We start from the raw sequence: 19,970 nt of genomic DNA on the forward strand, positions 1-19,970 counted from the left end.
GTATTCATGCATTGAGGGAGTGCTTGAGTAGAGGCCCAAGGTCCTTCCATCACCTTAATACTAAACCTATAAATATAGGCACATAGATCTATTTCCCCATCCTCATATATATATATATTTGCATATTTACACATCTTTGTCTAGACCTCTATAAATGCCCTTTGTCTCCTAGCTCTTTCCTCTATTTCCCTTAACTTTCCTCCTGTCCCACTATCATGCTCCGTCCCCACCTGGGTTTCAGCTATACCTCTTCATTACCTTACCCTTGATCATGCCCTACCAGGCCTGCCATACCCACCTCACCACCAATTTGGATACCTTGTTGTTCCCTTGTCTCTGGGTTTGTTAACACCACTTCCTTACCCTCCACCTCTCCCTATCCCATGTCCCCCCGGAACTGTCGGTCCCGTTGTTTTTCCTCCAGATAGTTCATCCAGCCTATCTTATTTAGACAGACCTGCAGTTAAAAACATGCACAAAAACAAGACAGACCAAAACAAAGCAACAGTACACAACAAAACAACAACAAACTACTGACAAAGAACAAAACACATCAAGAAAGAAAAGCTTGTAATTAGTTCAAGGATTGTTTCCCTGTTTGAATGTCTATTTTGGCTACCTACATTGCCACCCATCACTATTTAAATAGGTTTCTTTAAAGTGAAAGATAATCTTGCCCATGATATTAAAAATATAATGGAAGCAAGGCCCAAGCTGAATGGCCACAGAACTTACTGATACAGCTAGATATCAGGTCTTCATCCACTGTGAAGTTCACAGTTAGACCCACTGAATTCTCATGGTTACGGACAAGCTTCACATGCTGCATATACTACTGAGAATACCTGAGCGTGACTTCCAGGTTGCCGGGTATTTCCTGAGGACAGTAAAACATGGCACTAGGGGCATCTTCGTGATTCCTGGATGCTTCATGTTGGCCCTGTGCCTGAGCCACCATGTGGCTCAGAGTCTGACGCAAAGTTGAGCTCCAGCTCTTATCTGCCAACCTTGCCGGAGCTTTCCCTGAGTCATCTTCTCCACTCGCACTGCTGTCACTGTAACTCGCTCTCCTGGATGGGGACTGACATCGCTTCTTGCTTTTGTCAGGGACGTCATTTTCATCTGAGCTGGTGCCTTGCTCCGCACATGACGGCTGGGGAAAGGCTTTCGTGCTGTTTGGAAGGACTTGTGCTGGTGAGTGCAGTGGGGTCTGCAGGGGAGACATAGAAAAAGATACGCCTATGACACACGCTGACTATAGTTACTGCTCACTAGGCGTGGCAAAGTAACCGCTCTGTCAACCGGAGTCCAAAGTCTTTCCTCAATTACTTCATTATTTATCTAGTTACGGCATTGTACCTATCAGCATAGAATTTATAAATAAAACAAAGTTTTGATCTTCCAGCTATTTCTTGGACCCAAGAAAGGGAAACGGACAAACCTCTTTATCTGTAACGTTTAGTGCTAAAAAGAAAAAGACCAAAAATCATACAAAATCCTCTTTTTTTGGATAAATCAGTTCAGAATTAAAATTACATTTCCCAGCTTGACACAATGCAGAAATAATCAAGAGGCATTTTGTTTGTTTGCTTTAAACCCACCGCTTTATACCCTTTCCTACTTATGCTTAGGGAAAACAGTCCTGAAATCTGAGAGCTCTTGAATTGAAAGCGAGGAGAAAGTAAATGTAATTATTTTTCAATGGCAAGTGTAGAAAGCACCCAGAGGAGTGAAGTGGCCCACTGAACGCACGACTGAGCACAAAGCAGAGGGCGGTCAATGGTGCAGTCACTGCAGCTGACGCAGAGACTCCAGAATAATGCTCTGGGGCTGTGTCCCCTCAGTCTCACCAGATGAGCGGTATCAATTTCAGGTAGCACACCAAGTGGAGGTCTGCAAAGAAGCAAGGAAACTTCTGGGGACCTTCCCCGGAGAGCGGAGATGACTTCCTGTGGGTGCCATGAATGCAAACAAAGATACAGTTGAATGAGAATTATGAACCTGTCCCGAAAGGCCAATCCACCTCATCATGAAACACGCAAGGTGCCCACCTGCTGAGACAGTCCTTTCAAAGAGGCTCCATTCACTTTCAAGATAACATCACCCACATCAATTTGTCCACTTTCTGCTGCTGGCTGTCCAGGAAACAGCTTCTTAACCCTTACTATGCTGGTGTTCATTTGTTCGGGTATAAGATTATCTTCTCGTGAGAAGCTGAATCCCAGTCCCGAACTATTTTTAATCAATTTCACCTCAAATGTATTTTCTGGAGGAAACAAATATATTTTAACAATTAACCATTCATAGTATGCTATAGAAAATATCGACATACACACATGTAAACTTTTAGAGGAATTATAAAATAAATAAGCAACAACCGACTGTTCTACAGTACTCACCCATTTCATTCTATGAACCTTGTTAATGAAGTGTGGGAACTGATTTGTCCACAGGTTTTTTCTTAAAATTATTAAACTGAGTCAGACTCCACTTGATGGCCCACAGCAATAGCATCATTAAATTGAGAAAAAATTTACTGAACTATGATGAAGAGAAAAGGGGGCCTGAAACTGGGCTCCTAAAATGGAATGAGGCTTCTGCACCTTGTGCTTTAAGAGACTGCATAGCAGGGAGACAAGATGGCAGTGTGAGCAGCTACACGCTTCTCTATCCTGCCCGCCAAAACAAAACCGGAACTGTAACAGAGGTTAATTTATAATCACCGAACTCTAAAAACCAGTCAAGCAAGCAAAGAATGAACTTGTAAAAAAGGTTGTTTTCAAATGGTAAGAATATTTTCTTTCCCCCTTCTTTACCAGAGACCTGCCCCTTCTGTACCTTTAGGGCAGCTGTGGGGGACAACTGTGAACTACACTTCCAGATTGAGCTGCTTCTGTACCTGGAAGCATGGGGCAGAGACATGGCTTCAGGTGGTGAGTTATTGTGTCTCTCTTTTCTGCCCGAAGGTCCGAGGGTGAAAACACTGAACAAAGCCTATGGGTAGGACCATGAACGTTCCATCACACAGGACTAATCTGCGTGCTAGAAGTGCATTGGAGCATAGGTTCAGCTGAAGGAGAATGGCTGGAGGAGGACGGCTCTCAATAGCAGTTTGTAGTTGGGCAGAATTGTGGTGTTAAGAGTTCTAGATGTCGTCCAATCTTCTACGTATTTAATAGTAGCACTGGAACTCTTTCTACTGGAAGTAAATATTTCTAAATTCTGGATGTGGACCTGACACTTAGTTCAGCCCAGGGGGTGCTTGATGAAGAGAAAAACTGTTGATCTCTCCCAAATAAACCAAACGCACCAATGACTACCACCCCCATTCCTCAGCCTCTGGTGAGCCAATGGCTTCTTCTCCCAGAGTGACTAGTTGGTACCTAAGAAGGCAGTTGGGACCCTGTCCTCTAGGAATCCCAAGTTACACAGTGTGCACAGTTTAGTCTGATGCTGTCCTGAAGGATGGATCATTTCAGGGGCCTTGGACATCTCTCAGAACTGTCTGTACCCTGCTGGTTGATTCAAAGGGCTAGAGAGCCCACTGGTAAACACCTACCAAGTGACTGACTGACCGTAGAGATAAATGAACTGGAACACACTTTCTAAACATTAGTTTAAGAAAAATCACTAAACAAACATTGAACTACAGCCTTAGTTAAATCACAATAGCAATTCCAGAACAGTAGGAAAACCAGATATTTAGCTTCTGTTTTTGCTGTTTGTTTCTTGCAGAGGTATAAAGAAACCTGTGAAACATTTGTTTAAGTGGGCTTTAAAAAGGAAGTCTTAGAATCCACGTGGTTTGTGAGGCAGTGTTTGCGAGAGTTATCAGTACATTTGTCAAGCAGATTTAGAGCTTCATAAATTCCTAAGTCACTGCAGCCCCCGGAAAGGGGAATGATTTGTGTCTCAGAACTACCATCTTAAAAATGCCCCAGACTCGGAGAAGTGCTGATATGAGAGTGTGTCTGTTTTAGATTCCATGTGGGCTAATGCGGTCCTTTACAAGGGACAAGAATAATTAAAAAGACTGAAGCATGAGATGTGATCTAACACGTAACAATAACTTTTGACTGATCCATGGATAATTTCAAGGTGAGGTGATAAGAGCTCACAATGCCCGACCTTCAGTGACAAAGCTGTAGTCTCTGACATGAGTTGTTTTCTTTGCCATTTTTTCTTGGGCTTGACCTGGGGCATCTGGATCCGGCAGGGTACACTGTGGGGTCACAGGGACATGCTCTTTGGATGCCGGAGACTGTCCCTTTTCCAACAACAGATGAACCACCTAAAATGACAGGCAAACACTCTGTTCATTAAAATGAATTATGAGAAAATAAATAAATCTCAAGGCTTTGTGTCACTGATGGTAGAAATCATTAACTGAACTAGCTGGCTTACCAAAATATAGGCAGAAGGGCAAAGAATATTTGGCAAAAAGCAAATGATTAAAGTTTTTAAAATCAAAATTTTATTATACTCTGTAAAAAGATGACTGATTAAAATGAATGACCATTATACTGAAATATAAAACTATAATAAATAACTTGGACAAATAACTTGGACTAAGACAGTAAAATTAGTAGTCACTGTTTATGAAAATGAAAAGAAAAATGTCATTACAGACCCCACCCACCCAGTCTCTTTTATTATGTTAAGGCTAAAGGGAATATCAAACATCAGCTTCATCCATCACAACCTCTTGCCATAGTTCTTGTTCTTTAGCGTGGAAGGAAAAAGCTCAGTATGCTACCTGAGTCTGGGGTGGTTTCTTGAGGAACAAACTCAAAGATCTCAATCAGACCAATATTTTAACATGCTATTAAGTCCTACTGGGTTGTCCTGAAAGGCTGCCATAATGATCCATTACCTGCCCTGTATTTCTCAGGGTTTCCACAGCTTGCTTATGGGTAGCTCCTTCCAGACTAACTCCATTGACAGCCAGGACACGATCACCTTGATGAAATTCATAAAGAAGCAAATAATAAAATAACAAAAGTTCTACATGCTCTTTCACCGCTTATGGGTTTACTTTGCATTGAAATGTTTAAGGAGAAGCTCAGACAAATCCTAGACAAAATCATGTCACAGACTGTTTACATGTAATGGCATTTAAATGCTTTCCATCATGTATGGCTAATTTTAGGCAAATATGTAGGAGTCCTGCTGGCGTGGTGGTTATGTGTTAGGCTGCAAATCAAAAGGTTAGCACTTTGAAGCCACCAGCCACTCTGTGGATGAAAGAGGAGCTTTCTACTCCCGTAAAGAGATACAGTCTCAGGAACTCACAGGGCAACTATCCCCTGTCCTGTAGGGTCACTATGAGTTGGCATCGCCTTGATGGCCGTGAGCTTGTTTTTTTGAGTTACAAAGCAAATGTCTTTACAAAGGAAATCAATATACATCATGAGAACACATACACTGAATTACAATTATCAGTAGACTTAAGAGAAGTCCTTGGTAGTGCCTATTAGAAATGCAGATGTCATTGATGACACAGGGCCTTTTCCCTCCTGCAGTCTCTGGCAATTTGTTTCTCAGCAAGGGCAAACAATGAGTGGAAATACTGTCTGGTTATTTTCTGACACTAGAAAATAAGCTATAAAGAAAGCTTTTGTAATAGCATCGAGATAATTTAATATACCTACTCCTCATTTATTGTCTCTCTCGGGACCTGACATTTTGAATTTACGGCAATAATAAAAATCTATTATCTAACTAGTTTGAATCTGGTCCATCGGAATATCTGGTAGTAAAATATTATGGAGAGGTGAGAGCAACAATGGCTGTGACGGCCAAGATGACGTATCTACTTGGCTGGGCCATGATTCTCAGTGGGCTAGCAGTTATGCAACGATGTAGTCATCCTCTATTTGTAATCTGATCTGGTTATCATTTTTGTGTTAATGTCAATTTTCAACAAGTTACCTGTACTTTTTCAACCTGTGCCAGTACAGAGGAGTAGGTGTAATAAAGGTATTTCATATTACAAATTGAATACCTAGCTCAACTCTCTAATTTCTTATCTAATCATTGGCATGGTATCTACATATCGAATTCAAGCACACACTATACCTTTGTGAATTCTACCATCAGACTCTGCTGCTCCCTGGGGAATGACGGCTTTCACATAAATACCACCATGCCTGACACTGGTGTTCACACCTCCCTAAGCAGAAAGAAGTAAAATAAAATTGTGTTAATACAAAAAATGTTTTTCTCACTCTTTTTCAAATCTGAGATCTAGAATGCATTTAAAGCATCAGCTAAAGTAGCTGTATCAAGTCAGCATATGAAATTACTTCAATACCCAAGAATGTTTCCAGCCAGTCTTTTGAAATGTCAGAGCAGGGACATCTTAGCCCAAATCCATTTACTGTAATTAAAGCAGTCACAACATTCTCAGTCCCGACTAGGTGAGGGACTGTTGATCTTTTGGAAGTCTGCACGTCATGCATTATAAGCAAGCAGAAAGCAAAATCCATCCATGCAAAATTAGTTTTTCAGTATAGCTAGGACAACAAAGTGTAAAAGGGGGCTTCAGAAAGTTCAGAGAAGAGTTGAATGAAAAAGTAATGGAATTTTCCCACGAACTCTTTGAACCTCACTTGCATATGAAATAATATGCTACAGATTGTATTTACTAAACTGAAAGCGCATCCTACAAGTCAAAGCAGAAGATATTTTCTTCCATTTTACCAGACCTGGGTAGAGAAGTGACTTTATGGTGCTGATGAGAGATTTTATTTTCCTTCCTAATAAAAAAGACAAAAACCTCCAAAAGAACAAAAAAAAAAATCTAAAAACCTAACGGATTTAAAGCAAAGGGAAAGGTTTATCGTAAAATGTTCTAGAACATTAGGGTTTTCATCTCAAAAGGTTACAGTTTAAAGGCTGCATGGCGAGACTGGTGGCTCAAACCCACCCAGAGGCGTCACAGAAGGAGGCCTGGCAATGTGCTGCTTCCTTTAAGATCATCGCCTGGAAGACTCCGTCCAACAAGTCACTGCCCACTGGAGGCCATCAGAGCTGGAAGTGATTTGATGGCAATCACAATAGGCTATGCTTTCAAATGGGTTTTGTGTTTGTCAGCATCCTTCCAATGGAGTCCTGCTGCCAGAGGGGTTTCGCGTTGGGCTGCGACCAGAAAGGCAGTGGCTCCATGGAGAAGGATGGGATATCTACTCCTGTAAACAGCTACAGTCTTGGGAAGTCACCAGGACAAGTCTTTCCTGTCCCATGGGGTGGGTAGGAGTTAGTACTGACTTGATGGCAGTGAGTTCACTGTCAGATGAAACACATGATGTTGAATCAATTCAGGGTCTAGTATCTTCATCCATTAAATTCTCACTTTATTTTATCAAGTAATCTATGCTCACATTTTAACACCTTAAAATACATTCCTAGTGAATTTCAAAACTTTAAGATCCTAAATATGTTTACAAGATCCTAAAGATTATGAAGAACTTTAGGGCATATATGTCTATGTGTCAATAAATCGTTCACTCTTCATGATGGGTGAAAGACATATCATTTCATTGTTCTATGCACATGCAGAAGCTGTTAAATATATAGGAAGCATAAAGATTCATTTTATATTTTGCAAGTCATAATCAGATGAAGGAAATGCCAATTTTGGGGGGTGGGGAACAGGTAGTGTTTGTCTCAACTTTTGAACCAAAAGAAAAATTGAACAACACACACAATTAAAATAAAGGGAGTGGTAAAGATATGATTCCCTTTTAGAGTTTTGGAATATTTGAGAAGTGTCCCATTTTGGAGCAAAATTAGTAAGTTGGCATACAACAGTAAGGCGCTGGAAAGGGAGAAGAGAAAGCATTTGGAAACCTTGTCAAACAGTACCGTGACACTTATCCCCAAGCTGTTGTCACTTTTAGTCAGTTCAACCTCAAAGACATCTCCAGGTTTAGGAGGTGATGAAGAAAAAGTTTTAAAATTCATTTTGTTGCATTTATTCAGTGAGGAGGAAGATTCCTTAACAAGGGAAAAGAAAAAGGATTTCTTGTTAGATTCAAAACGAATTGTCATTGGAAGGCCAATATGTTTTTGAAAACCCAAGACAAAATACTAAGGGTAGAGTGAATTCAGAGAACATGATATTTGGAAGAGCTCTTAAGAGTTCTTCTAATCCAATGTCTTCATACTTTAGGGTTGAGGAAACTAAGAATTCGTTCTAGGTTAAACAGCTAGCTGTATTTGGTGGCGAAAAGCCTGGAACTCAAACCTGGTTTCTATATAATCTTTCTGATGCTTCACATAGTCCCAAATTTGGAAAAGAAAAAAAATCCATTTCCCATAATAATGGTTCTCTGCCAAGGGGCAGGTATCGACTTAAGGTGCCTTGCTGGCACAGTGGTTAAAGTGCTTTGCTGCTACCGAAAGATGAGCAGTCTGAAGTCACAGGAGGAAAGACCTGGGCTCACTGTTGTGCTTAGGGGCTGCTGTGTTGGCTCTGTCCTCAGAGACTCTGTGCACGACAGAACTGGACACTGCCCGGCCGGCCCTGCACCACGCTCACAGTCACTGCTGCACCTGGGCAGCCGGCTAAGTTCCTGTGCCAATCCCCGTGCCCATGGTCTTGCTACTACCACAGTCCAGAACACTCTAGGAGGCAGTTTTAATCTGTCCTATCGGGTCACCACGAGGAGAAACAACTTCATGGCACCTGAAAAGTCCTCACCTTAGGATGAGGAGGCTTCATGTTTACTCTGCTTATGTGCATAAATCTGACAAAAACATAGAACCGGTCGAAGTTGGCAAGGATTTTGTCTTGCTTGGATTCACAATCAATGCTCATGGAAGAAGCAGTCAAAAGATCAAAAGATGAGTTGCATTAGGTGAATCGGCTGCATAAGACCTCTTTAGAGGACTGAAGATCAAGGATGTGCCTCTGAGGACTAAGGAGCGCCTGACCCCAGCCATGGTGTTCCCCATCGCATCACATGCACGTGAAAGCTGGGCACTGAATAAAGACGACCAAAGAAGAATCGATGCATTCGGATTGTGGCGCTGGAGAAGAATACTGAAAGGACCATGGACTGCCAAAAGGAAAAACCAATCCGTCTTGGAAGAAATATGGCTAGCGTGCTCCTTAAAGGAAAGGTTGGTAAGACTTCATCTTACATAGTTTGGACATATTTTCAGGAGGGACCGGTCTCTGGAGAAAGATGCCATGCTTGGTCAAGTCGAGGGCTGGTCACAAGAGGGAGGCCCTCAACAAGATGGACTGACCAAGCGGGCAACCACGGGGTCCAGGGAAGGAACGACTGTGAGGATGGCATAGGACTGCGCGGTGATTCGTTCTGTTGTGCAAAAGGACACAATGGGTCGGTACCACCTCAATGGCACCGGACACCAAGCAGCGAATGAGCAGGATTTATGGACAGGAGCTAACCCCCAATTAGCAGGGTTATCTCTTCAGTGAGCAGTGAGTACAACTGCTCCTTTCAGATCCGCTCGTGGATTTTAATGTGACTCTGCATCATTTCTAGGAACTTTTTCCTAGGAAATATTTTTGGTAAACTTTTCAACGTTATTACTATTATTATATCATTATTAATTTAGAACTTCAGAATCTTTGAACATCAGGAGACTGGGGCTATCCATAGTAAAGTCAACTACCCACTATTAGAAGTAAGTACTGGGAGCAGTTTGGATTTTAGATATTTAAATTATCTTATTAATAGAATAATTAAATATCCAAGGGAAAAGCAACATGTAAGAAAGCATTCATGATCTCATTATTCTCTCCTTTGTGCCACCAGGTGGCAAGTGCCCAGGGTAGCAGCTATTTCGCAGTTAATGTTTAAAGCTTCTGATTGCTCTGAAAGTTAGCATCACGTGCATTAGCCGTTAGCAGCAGAAAGTCTGAATGGTTACACCTACCTAACATATGTAAGTGGCTTATAACTCAGTATTCTGCATTGGAATATTTTTGTGGTTATTTGTTGTGCTAAATGAAAATAGAGAGATTAAAATTCACTGTGCCTTTTTTGGTGTTTGATGATCCTGACTCTGAGAATAAGTGGTTTCGTCCATGTCTGAATCGCCACGATCCGAGTAATCTGCTGCATCAACGATGCCCGGTGTTTTAGCTTTGCTCCGTCCACTGTCCTCAGAGATTCTCTTTTTCTCAGAAGGTTTGGATATGACAGACGAGGCCGGGCTGCCACGCAATGACTCCTTCCAGGCCCGGTCACCTCCATGGCTGGCAAAGAAGCCATTGACCTGGCTCTGGGACAAGCTGGCACTCTCGGTTCTGGAATCCTGAGAACTCAGACTCCCTTCCCTCAGGCCCCCTGGCAGCACACTGAAGGAGCTGTCCTTGATGTGCTTCAGGGTACCTTGTAGCCAGTGGCGATCCTCAGAAGAACCTACAGCACTGTCTTGCAGGTAGGAAGGTTTCTTCATGTAGTTTTTCATTCCATTGGCAAGATGCACAGGTGTAGAAGGCACTAGAAGTTAAAAACCCTTTGGTGAGCATAACAAATTAAGCGACACACGTGTACGTGTATGACATGCATACATAATTTCCAGTGTAGATTGTTAGGAAGATTTTACACAAAACAGATAACAGAGCACACATAGCAGAGCGAGGACCTGGAACCGCAGCAGGGCCCCAGTCAATGCTGGATTCGGCTTCCTGGGCTTTCCGACATTGGCTGTTTTGGGGGCAACACCTACTGAAATGTGTGTCCTCTTCATATAGGGCCCTTATTTTGATTCACTAAGATTACTTCATAGCATTCTCTGCAAAGACTTTCCTGATTTCCTAACCATAATTACACTTCAAGCACTAAGCATTCACAGCTTCAATTGAGAATGGATGCTGAAAAATAACCCATGAAGCTCTCTGCAGGGAAGAAACGTTTGTTCTGATCCCCATACAAGGTGAACCCTTGGCCACTGAGTAGAGTGTGACTCACATCAATCCTGTAGGACAGAGAAGAGCTGCTCCTTAGGTCTCTGAGACTGTAAACTTCATGTGAGTAGATAGTCCCGCCTTTCTCTCTCAAAGCAGCTAGTGGCTTTAAAATACAACTCTTGAAGTTAAGCAGCAACACTTAAGCCACAATGCCACCACGGCCCCTTATATACAGCAAGACTCCCTTTTAATATGTTCCCTTGGCAACCCGGATTCCTAATGCTTTCCCTAACAGTAAAAGTGTCATTTGTCCAGGTGGACGCTCAATACTAATCCAGGGATAAACTACAAGCTCCAGGAGAGCAGAGGCCCTGTGTTTTTGCGCAGCACAGGCACTCAGCAATGTATATTGAGCAGGGATGCATTTTCTAGAAAACACCTATTAAAACCAGAATTAAGAGGACAGTCCTCTAGAGCTTTGTTTACATGGGAAATGAGTTTCTTTTTTTTCTTTTTTTTTTTTTTAACATTTTATTAGGGGAAAGGGGAAACTAACCCACTCACCCTCTACTCTCCCAGTATTGCTTTGTTTGAATTCTCTTTTGCAAAAATAATGGTGATTATTTGGGGTGAGATTAACTGGGGGGGGGGGGGCGCTTGATGGCCAGAAACAGACATGAGCTACATCGTTTACACCTGCAGTTGTCTTCCGCTGTCTAAGACGGTGAGGCTGTGATTAGGTTGCGCGGTTCTGGTGGGCACTGGTGGTGTCTTCCAGCCCTCTCCTACCTTGTGTGTTTGTACACAGGAAACAAGCATTTAAAATATCCCACTCGGATTTTCTTATTTTGTGAAGAATGGAAATCACAGTCAACATGACTCAGCTGTGTAAAATGTAAGAAACTGGTGCAGCACCCTAACTCACATGTGTACACCTTAAGGCATTTTTACAACATCAGAACGTATTCTGTGGCATGGGATGTGTGCAGGTTTGTTGTACTCTAACTTATGCCACCTAAAGCCGTCCCTAAAATTCATACCTAAACACATTTTTTTCAGCTAGGTTTTAACTAGTTCTTGGATGTATTTTCTCAGTATGGAAATACCTTACATGTGCATTTATACAGGACTTAAAAAACAAGTATTAATAAAGACCCTAAAATTTACATTCAAGTGTTTATTTAATACACGCCAGGCAATAAGCTCATTATTTGCATGCATCATCTCATTTAATTTTCAAAGTATTTAAGATAAGCACTTTTATATTCCCATTTAAAATTTTAAAAAGAAATGGTAAATTTTTTATTGCGAATTGGATGAAGGTTTAGAGCAGTGGTTCTCAACCTTCTTAATGCTGGGACCCTTTAATACAGTTCCTCATGTTGTGACAACTCACCAACCACTATTTTCATTGCTCTTCATAACTGTAATTTTGCTACTGTTATGTTTCACGTGACCCCTGTGAAAGGGTTGTTCGACCCCCAAAGGGGTCAGGACGCACAGGTTGAAAACCGCTGGTTTAGAGAGTAGGTCAGTTTTTCACATATTCACAATTCTATGAGCACCATGGGGCTGAGTAAGTTCAAGCAGTTTGCTCAGAATGTCATGGAAGCAGAATCTGGCAGCTGACTGGCTCTGGCACATGCCCCGATGCCCTCACTGGACTGACTGCTCCACACACAGTGGAAGGACTTCTTCCACAAGTAGGTTCCACCACTGGACACTCATAGGAACTCTGGGCAGGCAGATGGGAGGGAAGAGATCACTGACTTCTTCTTAAACAACCACAAACAACTCTGCCTCAAAAGCACTGAAGTCATCTGGCTAATAAGTAGCACAAGCAAGCCTCAAGCTTGGATCTTCTGCTCTCTGCCCAATCAATGCCTTTCCTCCAACAGCATGCTACCAGCAGGGTGTGGCCTTGTTTGTAAGGTTTCGGACTTGCTGTTGTGTATCTTTTCTTTTTGTAATCTGGATCAACATAGGAGTTCGTATATAATTGCACAATGATAAAGAATTCTATTTATGGCTTGACCTAAAAAGGGATGGGATACACTAAAATTTACCCCAGTGGCATCAGGTTTGTACAATGAGATGTTTTTGTGCATACATTACTAGGGAGAAATAAGCCAGAGACTCTTGGGAGTGACGAATAACAAAGCTATATGTAAGCAGAAAATTAACACATTGAGAATACACCTACCACACTGTCAGCAAGGAAATAGGAAACCCAGTGTAGTGGGCTGATATATTGACTCTCTTACGAAAAGTGAACTAGAATGTGGAACTGATAAGCATGCACAACTTTACCTTTGGATATTTTTTCTTTTGGCTGAGAGATAACAAGTGTCACATCTTCAGGTGCATTTTGCAAAATGTCAACTGCAGCGTGGTGGCTGACCCCCTCCAGACTGACGCTATTCACAGATATCAAACGGTCCCCTGAGCAAAGAGAGAAGGTTGCCCCGATCAATCCAGGATTTTCCACATGAAAGGGACACGTACACTAGATCTGAGATATACCATTTCCATTTTTCCTAAAGTCTGCTTCGGCCTTCTCTGCAAATTCATGCCTATTAGTAAGTATTAGGAAATTACCAAAATACCAAGTACCTGGCTTTAGGCATCCATCCAAGTCAGCTGGTCCTCCGGGAATAATCGAGCTGATAAATACACCTAGATCCAGTCTTCCCATCTTTTCTCCACCGATAATTTGAAATCCTATGAAACAACATGTTTTAATACACCCTTCCCAACACCAGTGCTTTCAATCACCAAGGATTAGCCTGCAAGAAACACAGGCATGCACAGACTTCCTACAGCATATATGGCTGCAGTGGAGCCACAGTGAGGTGGGACTCTGACAGATTCAGTCATGGTGAAAGTACTGCTGGGAGGCATTTCTCTGGCGCTGCCTAGCGGCTTGGGCAGAGGTTGGCGTCGTGGGTGTGCAGCAGTGCCTTCATCAGAAGTGGTCTCTCAATACCTAAGCCTGGGCCGCACACCTGTCCTCTCAGAATTCTCATGGGTCATTAAAAGCCTCACAGCGACTTACCTAGGCCATGCTTTGCATCTTTTTTCAGGTTCACCAAGGTGATCTCCCTTTCTGGTGAGGATACAATGCTCCATCTTTTGTGTAGCACATCTATTGGGAATTTATCATTTTAAAAGAAAAAGAAACATACTATGTTCAGAGATTAAGATAATCAGTATTCCAATTTAAACATTAACAAGGTTTGTTAAGAGGTTTTACAATCACTTAAACATATATATATGTTTATATATATATCCATCATCTTACATTTTTTTATAGTGACTGATAGTTTATAAAATCACTCTATGGTATAACATTGTTTCTTGTGAATTAAGGATATTTCCGTTTCAAATGAGTAAATAAACCTCCAGAGGTTAACTGATCTGAGCAGGTGGGCTGAGCTGGGCAGGAAAGAACTGGGCTTTATATTAAAGTCTTCTTCCATCTCATTCTCCAGTCACAGCAGACATCACCTTCTAATGAAAAGGTGGCCTTTTTATTTATAAATGAACCATTCCTCATCTATTCTAGATCAGTGGTTCTCAACCTTCCTAATGTCGTGACCCTTTAATACAGGTCCTCATGTTGTGGTGACCCCCAAACTATAAAATTATTTTTGTTGCAACTTCATAACTGTAATTTTGCTACTGTTATGAATTGGGTGACCCGCAGGTTGAGAACCGCTGTTCTAGACTCTGGAGTAAATAGCACCAATAAGAACCTGGACCTTTTTCTCTTTTTTGCTTGTTTTTAAATACCACTAGTCAAGACTTATCCAGCATATTTAGATTCTCAAAGGATTTTCATTCATTCCTCATGAGGAAGAATCTAAGGAGTCAGATAAAGCCATGTTTTTCAATATTGCTTTGTGGGTAAAGAATACATTTGTGATCTGCTCAACATTACAACTAGTATAAAAAGCCCAATAAATTATCTAAAGTTAGTATGAGAAATGCTATTTAAATAAATTTAATGTCACCACCAGAACTAGAATTTATTTTATTTCCATGTAGGTTTAATTAAAAAAAGACTAATCATTCAGAAATATCCTTTTAACTAAAATATGTTACTTAGTTGCCATGCTGATAAAGTTAGTTCACCTGCTTCCCTATCAAGTATTTGAACACACACGCACACATTTAACGTCGATTAGAATTTGATAGCCCAAACTGGTCTGTGTCTGAAGGCAGTAAGACAGTGGTGCGGATCCACTTTCATATTTCTGAAAGTTAAATGTTCACATCTGACTCCACGCAGTGAGTGGCTGTCAGCATAGTGTAGCTTGTAAAAATGAAAGCGATGGCTTTCCTAAAGTGTAAAGCAGGATTTCCTTTAGGATTTCTGTGCAGTTTTGTAACACCCAAACCACCATGACACAGGGTTTGCTTCTGCACATGTCGACACATGATCATCTCATATACAATCACACCGGTGTTGTTTTAGCATCTAGGGACATGCATTGCATACATATGTGATGCTTTATATTCTAGAAATCATCTCCTTCAGTTTCACGAAAGGATAATATTCATGGTTAGTCATAAATTGCTCCTGAAAGGGCTCACTATTCCTCTTTCTAGTTTCCCATTCCAGGGATTTCTCCCATCAGTTTTCCTATGAAGGTGTTGTTCCACTTCACTCAGATTTTAAAAAAAACAGGCTTATTTTGGTTCTGCCTTGTCAGTAATGACTAAACCAGTTTCAACTGGTTGGAAGTCCTGAACCATGGATAAAACCAGAATGCCAAACCTTAAAAAAAAATTAACCCAATAAGGAAGTGAGGTCAGGTTAGAAATTGAAATCAGTACATTGTTTCTGTGACCATGTTTGTGAGGTGGCAAGAGGGAGCGACCAGGAGAAAAGTGCTTTGTAACATGATTAGGGGACAAGGATTGGTCTGAATTTCCACTTCTTCATATCTAAGCACGGGCTGCCCTTGGAGTTAGAAGCTGGTTTGAAGGAATTACTCAGTGCTACTTGAGAAGTCCTCCGGCGCAGTGTTCTCAGGAAAAGCAAATTCCTAGGCAGAGCAGGGAGAATCAAAGGCAAGCAGCAGCAGGAGAGACTGCGCAGGGAAAACATTGCCTCTGCCTGGCTACTTTCCTCACCCCCAACTAAGGCTTCAAGTGGCTGCTTGTTGGTGGAGCTGATTCCGATCAGGGTGCCCGTGTGTGCACTGTCGAAGTCGGACCGAGGGCAGACAAGGCTGCAACCTGGCTAGGTTTAACACATAAGGGCACTGAAGACAAAGCCAATTTATTTTAGATAGAACGTATCTGCCCTCAATGATAAAACCTTTCCGTATTCTTAGAGTTTCAGAGAGTATCTATGGAGCACAGGTATTCTACTAAAGAATAAAAAATGCCACCACCGACCACTGCCCCTCTATAACCTTTGTACTATCCAGATGGTTTTCCTGGCTAATAATGTGTGTGTCCGTATGTTTTTAGATGTTTATTTCCAGCCCTGGAAGAGGACACCATACTTGGAAAGGGAGCAGGTCAGGGAGAAAGATGACTTCCAATGGACGGAAGGCCACCCTGGCTCCAACAACGGGCTCAAGCATAGCGCTGCTCATCGGGGGTTCACTGGCAGGGAGACCGCACAATCTGCTTCTGGAAAGACCTCAGCTCAAATCTTAATGACAGATCCTTAAATACACCCCCTGAGCCAGTGCCACTCTGTCACGGGGGCATGGGGGTGGGCCCTTAACATGGAATGGACTTGAAGATGGCACCAGAAACAGAGCTAGCAGACAGAGTAAGCTCTGCGTATTTAAGGATTTGTCACTAAGATTTGAGCTCTCATTTATTTGTTCTGTTGTTATCTCATCCTTTAAAGTGTTCAGTGACCCACACTCTTGTCCCAGTGCCTCGCTGGGCGCTGTGGGGAAACAGAATGAAGCAATGCACAGGGCAGCTGCTAGCACAGTGAATGCGAGCTAAACCACCTGAGGCTCAAAGAGCAATGAGTCGGTCGTATTACTAATTAGCTGCATTACAGGCATGAGCCAGGCCTGGAAGAAAGGTCCTCAGAAGTGCTCCCGTAATTACGAGAGGGGGAAACTCCTTCCTGCTGGAGGTTATGGGGAAGAATTCAAGGAAGCAGGGTAGGCTTTTTAAAAGTGGGATGTGGAGGTGGTTAGAGCCAATAAGGCACTAAGAAAAGCTGAGATGGAAAGGTGGAGGGAAGATTTCGGGGAAAATGCTACATATCAGTTAGCTTAGAGTACAGGGTCTCACCAAATATTTGACTGCCAGGAAGCTTTGCCAGTCTGCTCTTTCAGCAGGAATACCTCGCTCAGCATGCCCTCCGCATCCCTGATGATGAGATGGGACTTATGACGGGAGGACAAAAGGAAGAAAGGGTGTTGGTGTGCAGGTGGATGCTATAGACAGGTCCGGGTACATGCTTAGTTTCTGTTTATCTTGGTCTTCTCTTTACATAGCAAAACTCCAAATGCACAGCCATAGAGATGATTCCAACTCATAACAATCCCATAGGACAGTGCTGACCTGTCCCTGTGGGTTAGAGAAAAAAGCCTCATATTTCTCCCAAGGAGCAGCTGGTGGTTTCAAAGTGCTGACCTTGCCCTTAACAGCTCAGCACCTCACCACTATGCTGCCAACACGACTCTCATCAGTTGGAAATAAGTTGGAGGTGGAACTACCAGAGTGTGTATAGTTGCATGAAAACCCAAGTAAAATGAAGAAGTATTTGTAGAGTTCAAGGAAGGTTGAATAGAATGTATGACTCTCAACAACAAAAAAATAATTTATGACTCTCTGAAAGTGAGGCAGCTAGATATGTCAAGTACCCAAACAGTGCTCAGTTATTTTAGTCATTACTAAATGTAATAAGTATTAATATCCAAAGATTGCTTATTTTCACATCCTTAAGACAAGTTTCTCATTAAATATTGTCTACGACCACAGTAAAACTTGTAAAAAATACCTGAAAGCCTAAACAAAACCACTGAAATCGAGTCTATTCCAACTCATAGTACCCTTTAAAGCAGAGCACTGCCCCACAGGGTTCCAAGGCTGTAACTCCTGATGGAAGTAGATTGCCACGTGTTTCTCTGAGGGAGCAGCAGAACTTCTGATTACCAGCCAAGCAATTAACCACGGAACCACTAGGGATCTTTTAGCGTGAAAACAAACCTTGTCCTGGTAACATATGCTGGTACCATTCCCAATAACACTTTAATGGGACTCACTTTAAGAAGAGTTGATAGATGCATAATTTAGAAGTTTAATTTTGCTCTAATGTTGCCTTCTTTCTCGCCCTTTAAATTGTATGAAGATACTATATGGTTCACAATAGATTGTTCACAGAAATGAAAGATATCAGTCTTTCCTAACTGAACTTTCTAGTAAGAGCATAATTCTGATGCGGTCAAAGCGATATAATCATTTTAAATATGAATCAACAATTTATCTTAGGCAAAAATTAAAAAACATCAGGCTCCCCAAACAGCAATAATTAAAACAAACACACATCCCAAACCACACTGCCACACACATAAAATTTTTCTTAGATATAGATCCTGGCCAGCTATTAATCATTTTCATGCTGCTGATTGGACAATACGCTACACGGGAGATGGGCGAGGCGCTGGATGAACCTATCATGCTGCCTAAGGAAACAGTTATCCAATCACAGACCTTGCAGACAGTGGGCCATTAGGATCACACAAAAAGAGTGAGGTTTGTTGTTGTTCTATTACCTAATATTGGTATCTGCTTGGCTGGCATGTAAGAGGAATGATAATGGAAACTGGCATTTTATTTCCGTACCAGAATAAATCAGCCAAATGAACTGAGGCCACTTAACACTGCCCAGTCAACTCATCCATTGATCGAAAAGGCCTGGATTGGATGAACTTCTTCTTAAGTTTCCCCAGTTCTCAATTAACTCTTTCACTTCTGTTTAATTCTGCATCTCTTCGATTCTTTGCAAACATTTTGGATTTTAATTTTTATTATAAATTTTAACTTTGCATGTATTCTAGTTAACCCTGTGTGTGTGGTGGGGGACAGATGGGCACTCATATTTGAAATTACATTTGACTAAGTGTGCTTTTTAAATCATATTTCTACTCATATAATAGTTCATTGCTTGAAACTAAGAATGTTTATAAAGACACTGATTAGCCTTGGCCTTGAGGGAAAAGTTCCTGTTGTGTTACTGTGCACCCAAATCACCTCTTCTTGTAAGAAGTTTTCCCCTCCTGATTTTGTTTTTGCTAAGATGCCTGTGTTCAACCTCATAAAATGCTGGCATGCGTTCTGGGGTCTAAATACTTCAGGAACCATTGTGACAAACCTACCTATATGTTACTTTTCAATTGCGGTGCAGTAATACAGTAAAACATACAAACATTTACAATCAAAGGAAAACAAACCAAAAAAAATGCTGACAATTTTATTTAAGTGTTGTGTAACTTTCAATTTTTTTCTTTCTACTCTCTTCTGAAGGAGTATTATAATTGTGTTTTTTGAAAGGTTGGACTTTATTAGAAAATCACAATTAATTAAGAGATTGGAATTCTTCCCATGGTTCTACTACAAAGTGTGAGATTAAAGTGCTTGTGACTTTTCCTCTTCTTTTTCAAGTTTCACAATCTTTAAGACTCTTTGGAAGTTATAAAAAAGATTGAATTTTATACATTGGTGTTTGTATTAAGCAACAAATAATTCAATATTAACTGCAGTTCTTCAGTAATGGAAAATCAAGATCAGAAGGGAGACTATATACAGGCTACAATAAAACTCAGGAGTAATTTAACTTATTGATTCTCAGCTACCTGATTTAGAAAAAATATCTGTGCCATATCCCTTTTTAAAAAAATTCAAGATTCTCAACAGAGAACTAATCTAGGCCACTTGGGGAAATTCATCGAGAGATGAGGTGAAAACATGGCCTTGTCCATAAGCTTACTAGAGCACAGCCCCATAAAAAAAGCGGATTAGCAGAATAGTGCTTGACTAGGGAAAGAGTGAAGCCACAGGAGGACAAAGTGGTAGGCCAATGCCATGGTACAATTAG

At 41.4% G+C, this 19,970-nt stretch overlaps 1 protein-coding gene across 17 annotated transcripts in view; it reads right to left on the minus strand.

The window, feature by feature from the left end:
* The window catches only part of PTPN13 (protein tyrosine phosphatase non-receptor type 13), a 234,606-nt gene that overhangs the window by 51,439 nt on the left and 163,197 nt on the right, over positions 1–19,970 (minus strand). For 8 of the 17 annotated variants that reach the window (XM_075544059.1, XM_075544052.1, XM_075544053.1 and 5 more), the window contains 11 exons: positions 13,944–14,033; positions 13,502–13,609; positions 13,199–13,330; positions 10,012–10,478; positions 7,852–7,998; positions 6,079–6,172; positions 4,874–4,959; positions 4,129–4,291; positions 2,052–2,266; positions 1,851–1,949; positions 846–1,210 (listed from right to left, as the gene is read on the minus strand). In XM_075544059.1, the coding sequence (XP_075400174.1) occupies positions 846–1,210; positions 1,851–1,949; positions 2,052–2,266; positions 4,129–4,291; positions 4,874–4,959; positions 6,079–6,172; positions 7,852–7,998; positions 10,012–10,478; positions 13,199–13,330; positions 13,502–13,609; positions 13,944–14,033 (1,966 nt within the window). The remainder of the gene's footprint in view (positions 1–845; positions 1,211–1,850; positions 1,950–2,051; positions 2,267–4,128; positions 4,292–4,873; positions 4,960–6,078; positions 6,173–7,851; positions 7,999–10,011; positions 10,479–13,198; positions 13,331–13,501; positions 13,610–13,943; positions 14,034–19,970) is intronic. The other 9 variants (XM_075544061.1, XM_075544066.1, XM_075544069.1 and 6 more) reach the window with 2 other exon arrangements.

The sequence above is a fragment of the Tenrec ecaudatus genome, chromosome 3 (assembly GCF_050624435.1).
Source record: "Tenrec ecaudatus isolate mTenEca1 chromosome 3, mTenEca1.hap1, whole genome shotgun sequence".
Classification (NCBI taxonomy): Eukaryota; Metazoa; Chordata; class Mammalia; order Afrosoricida; family Tenrecidae; genus Tenrec; species Tenrec ecaudatus.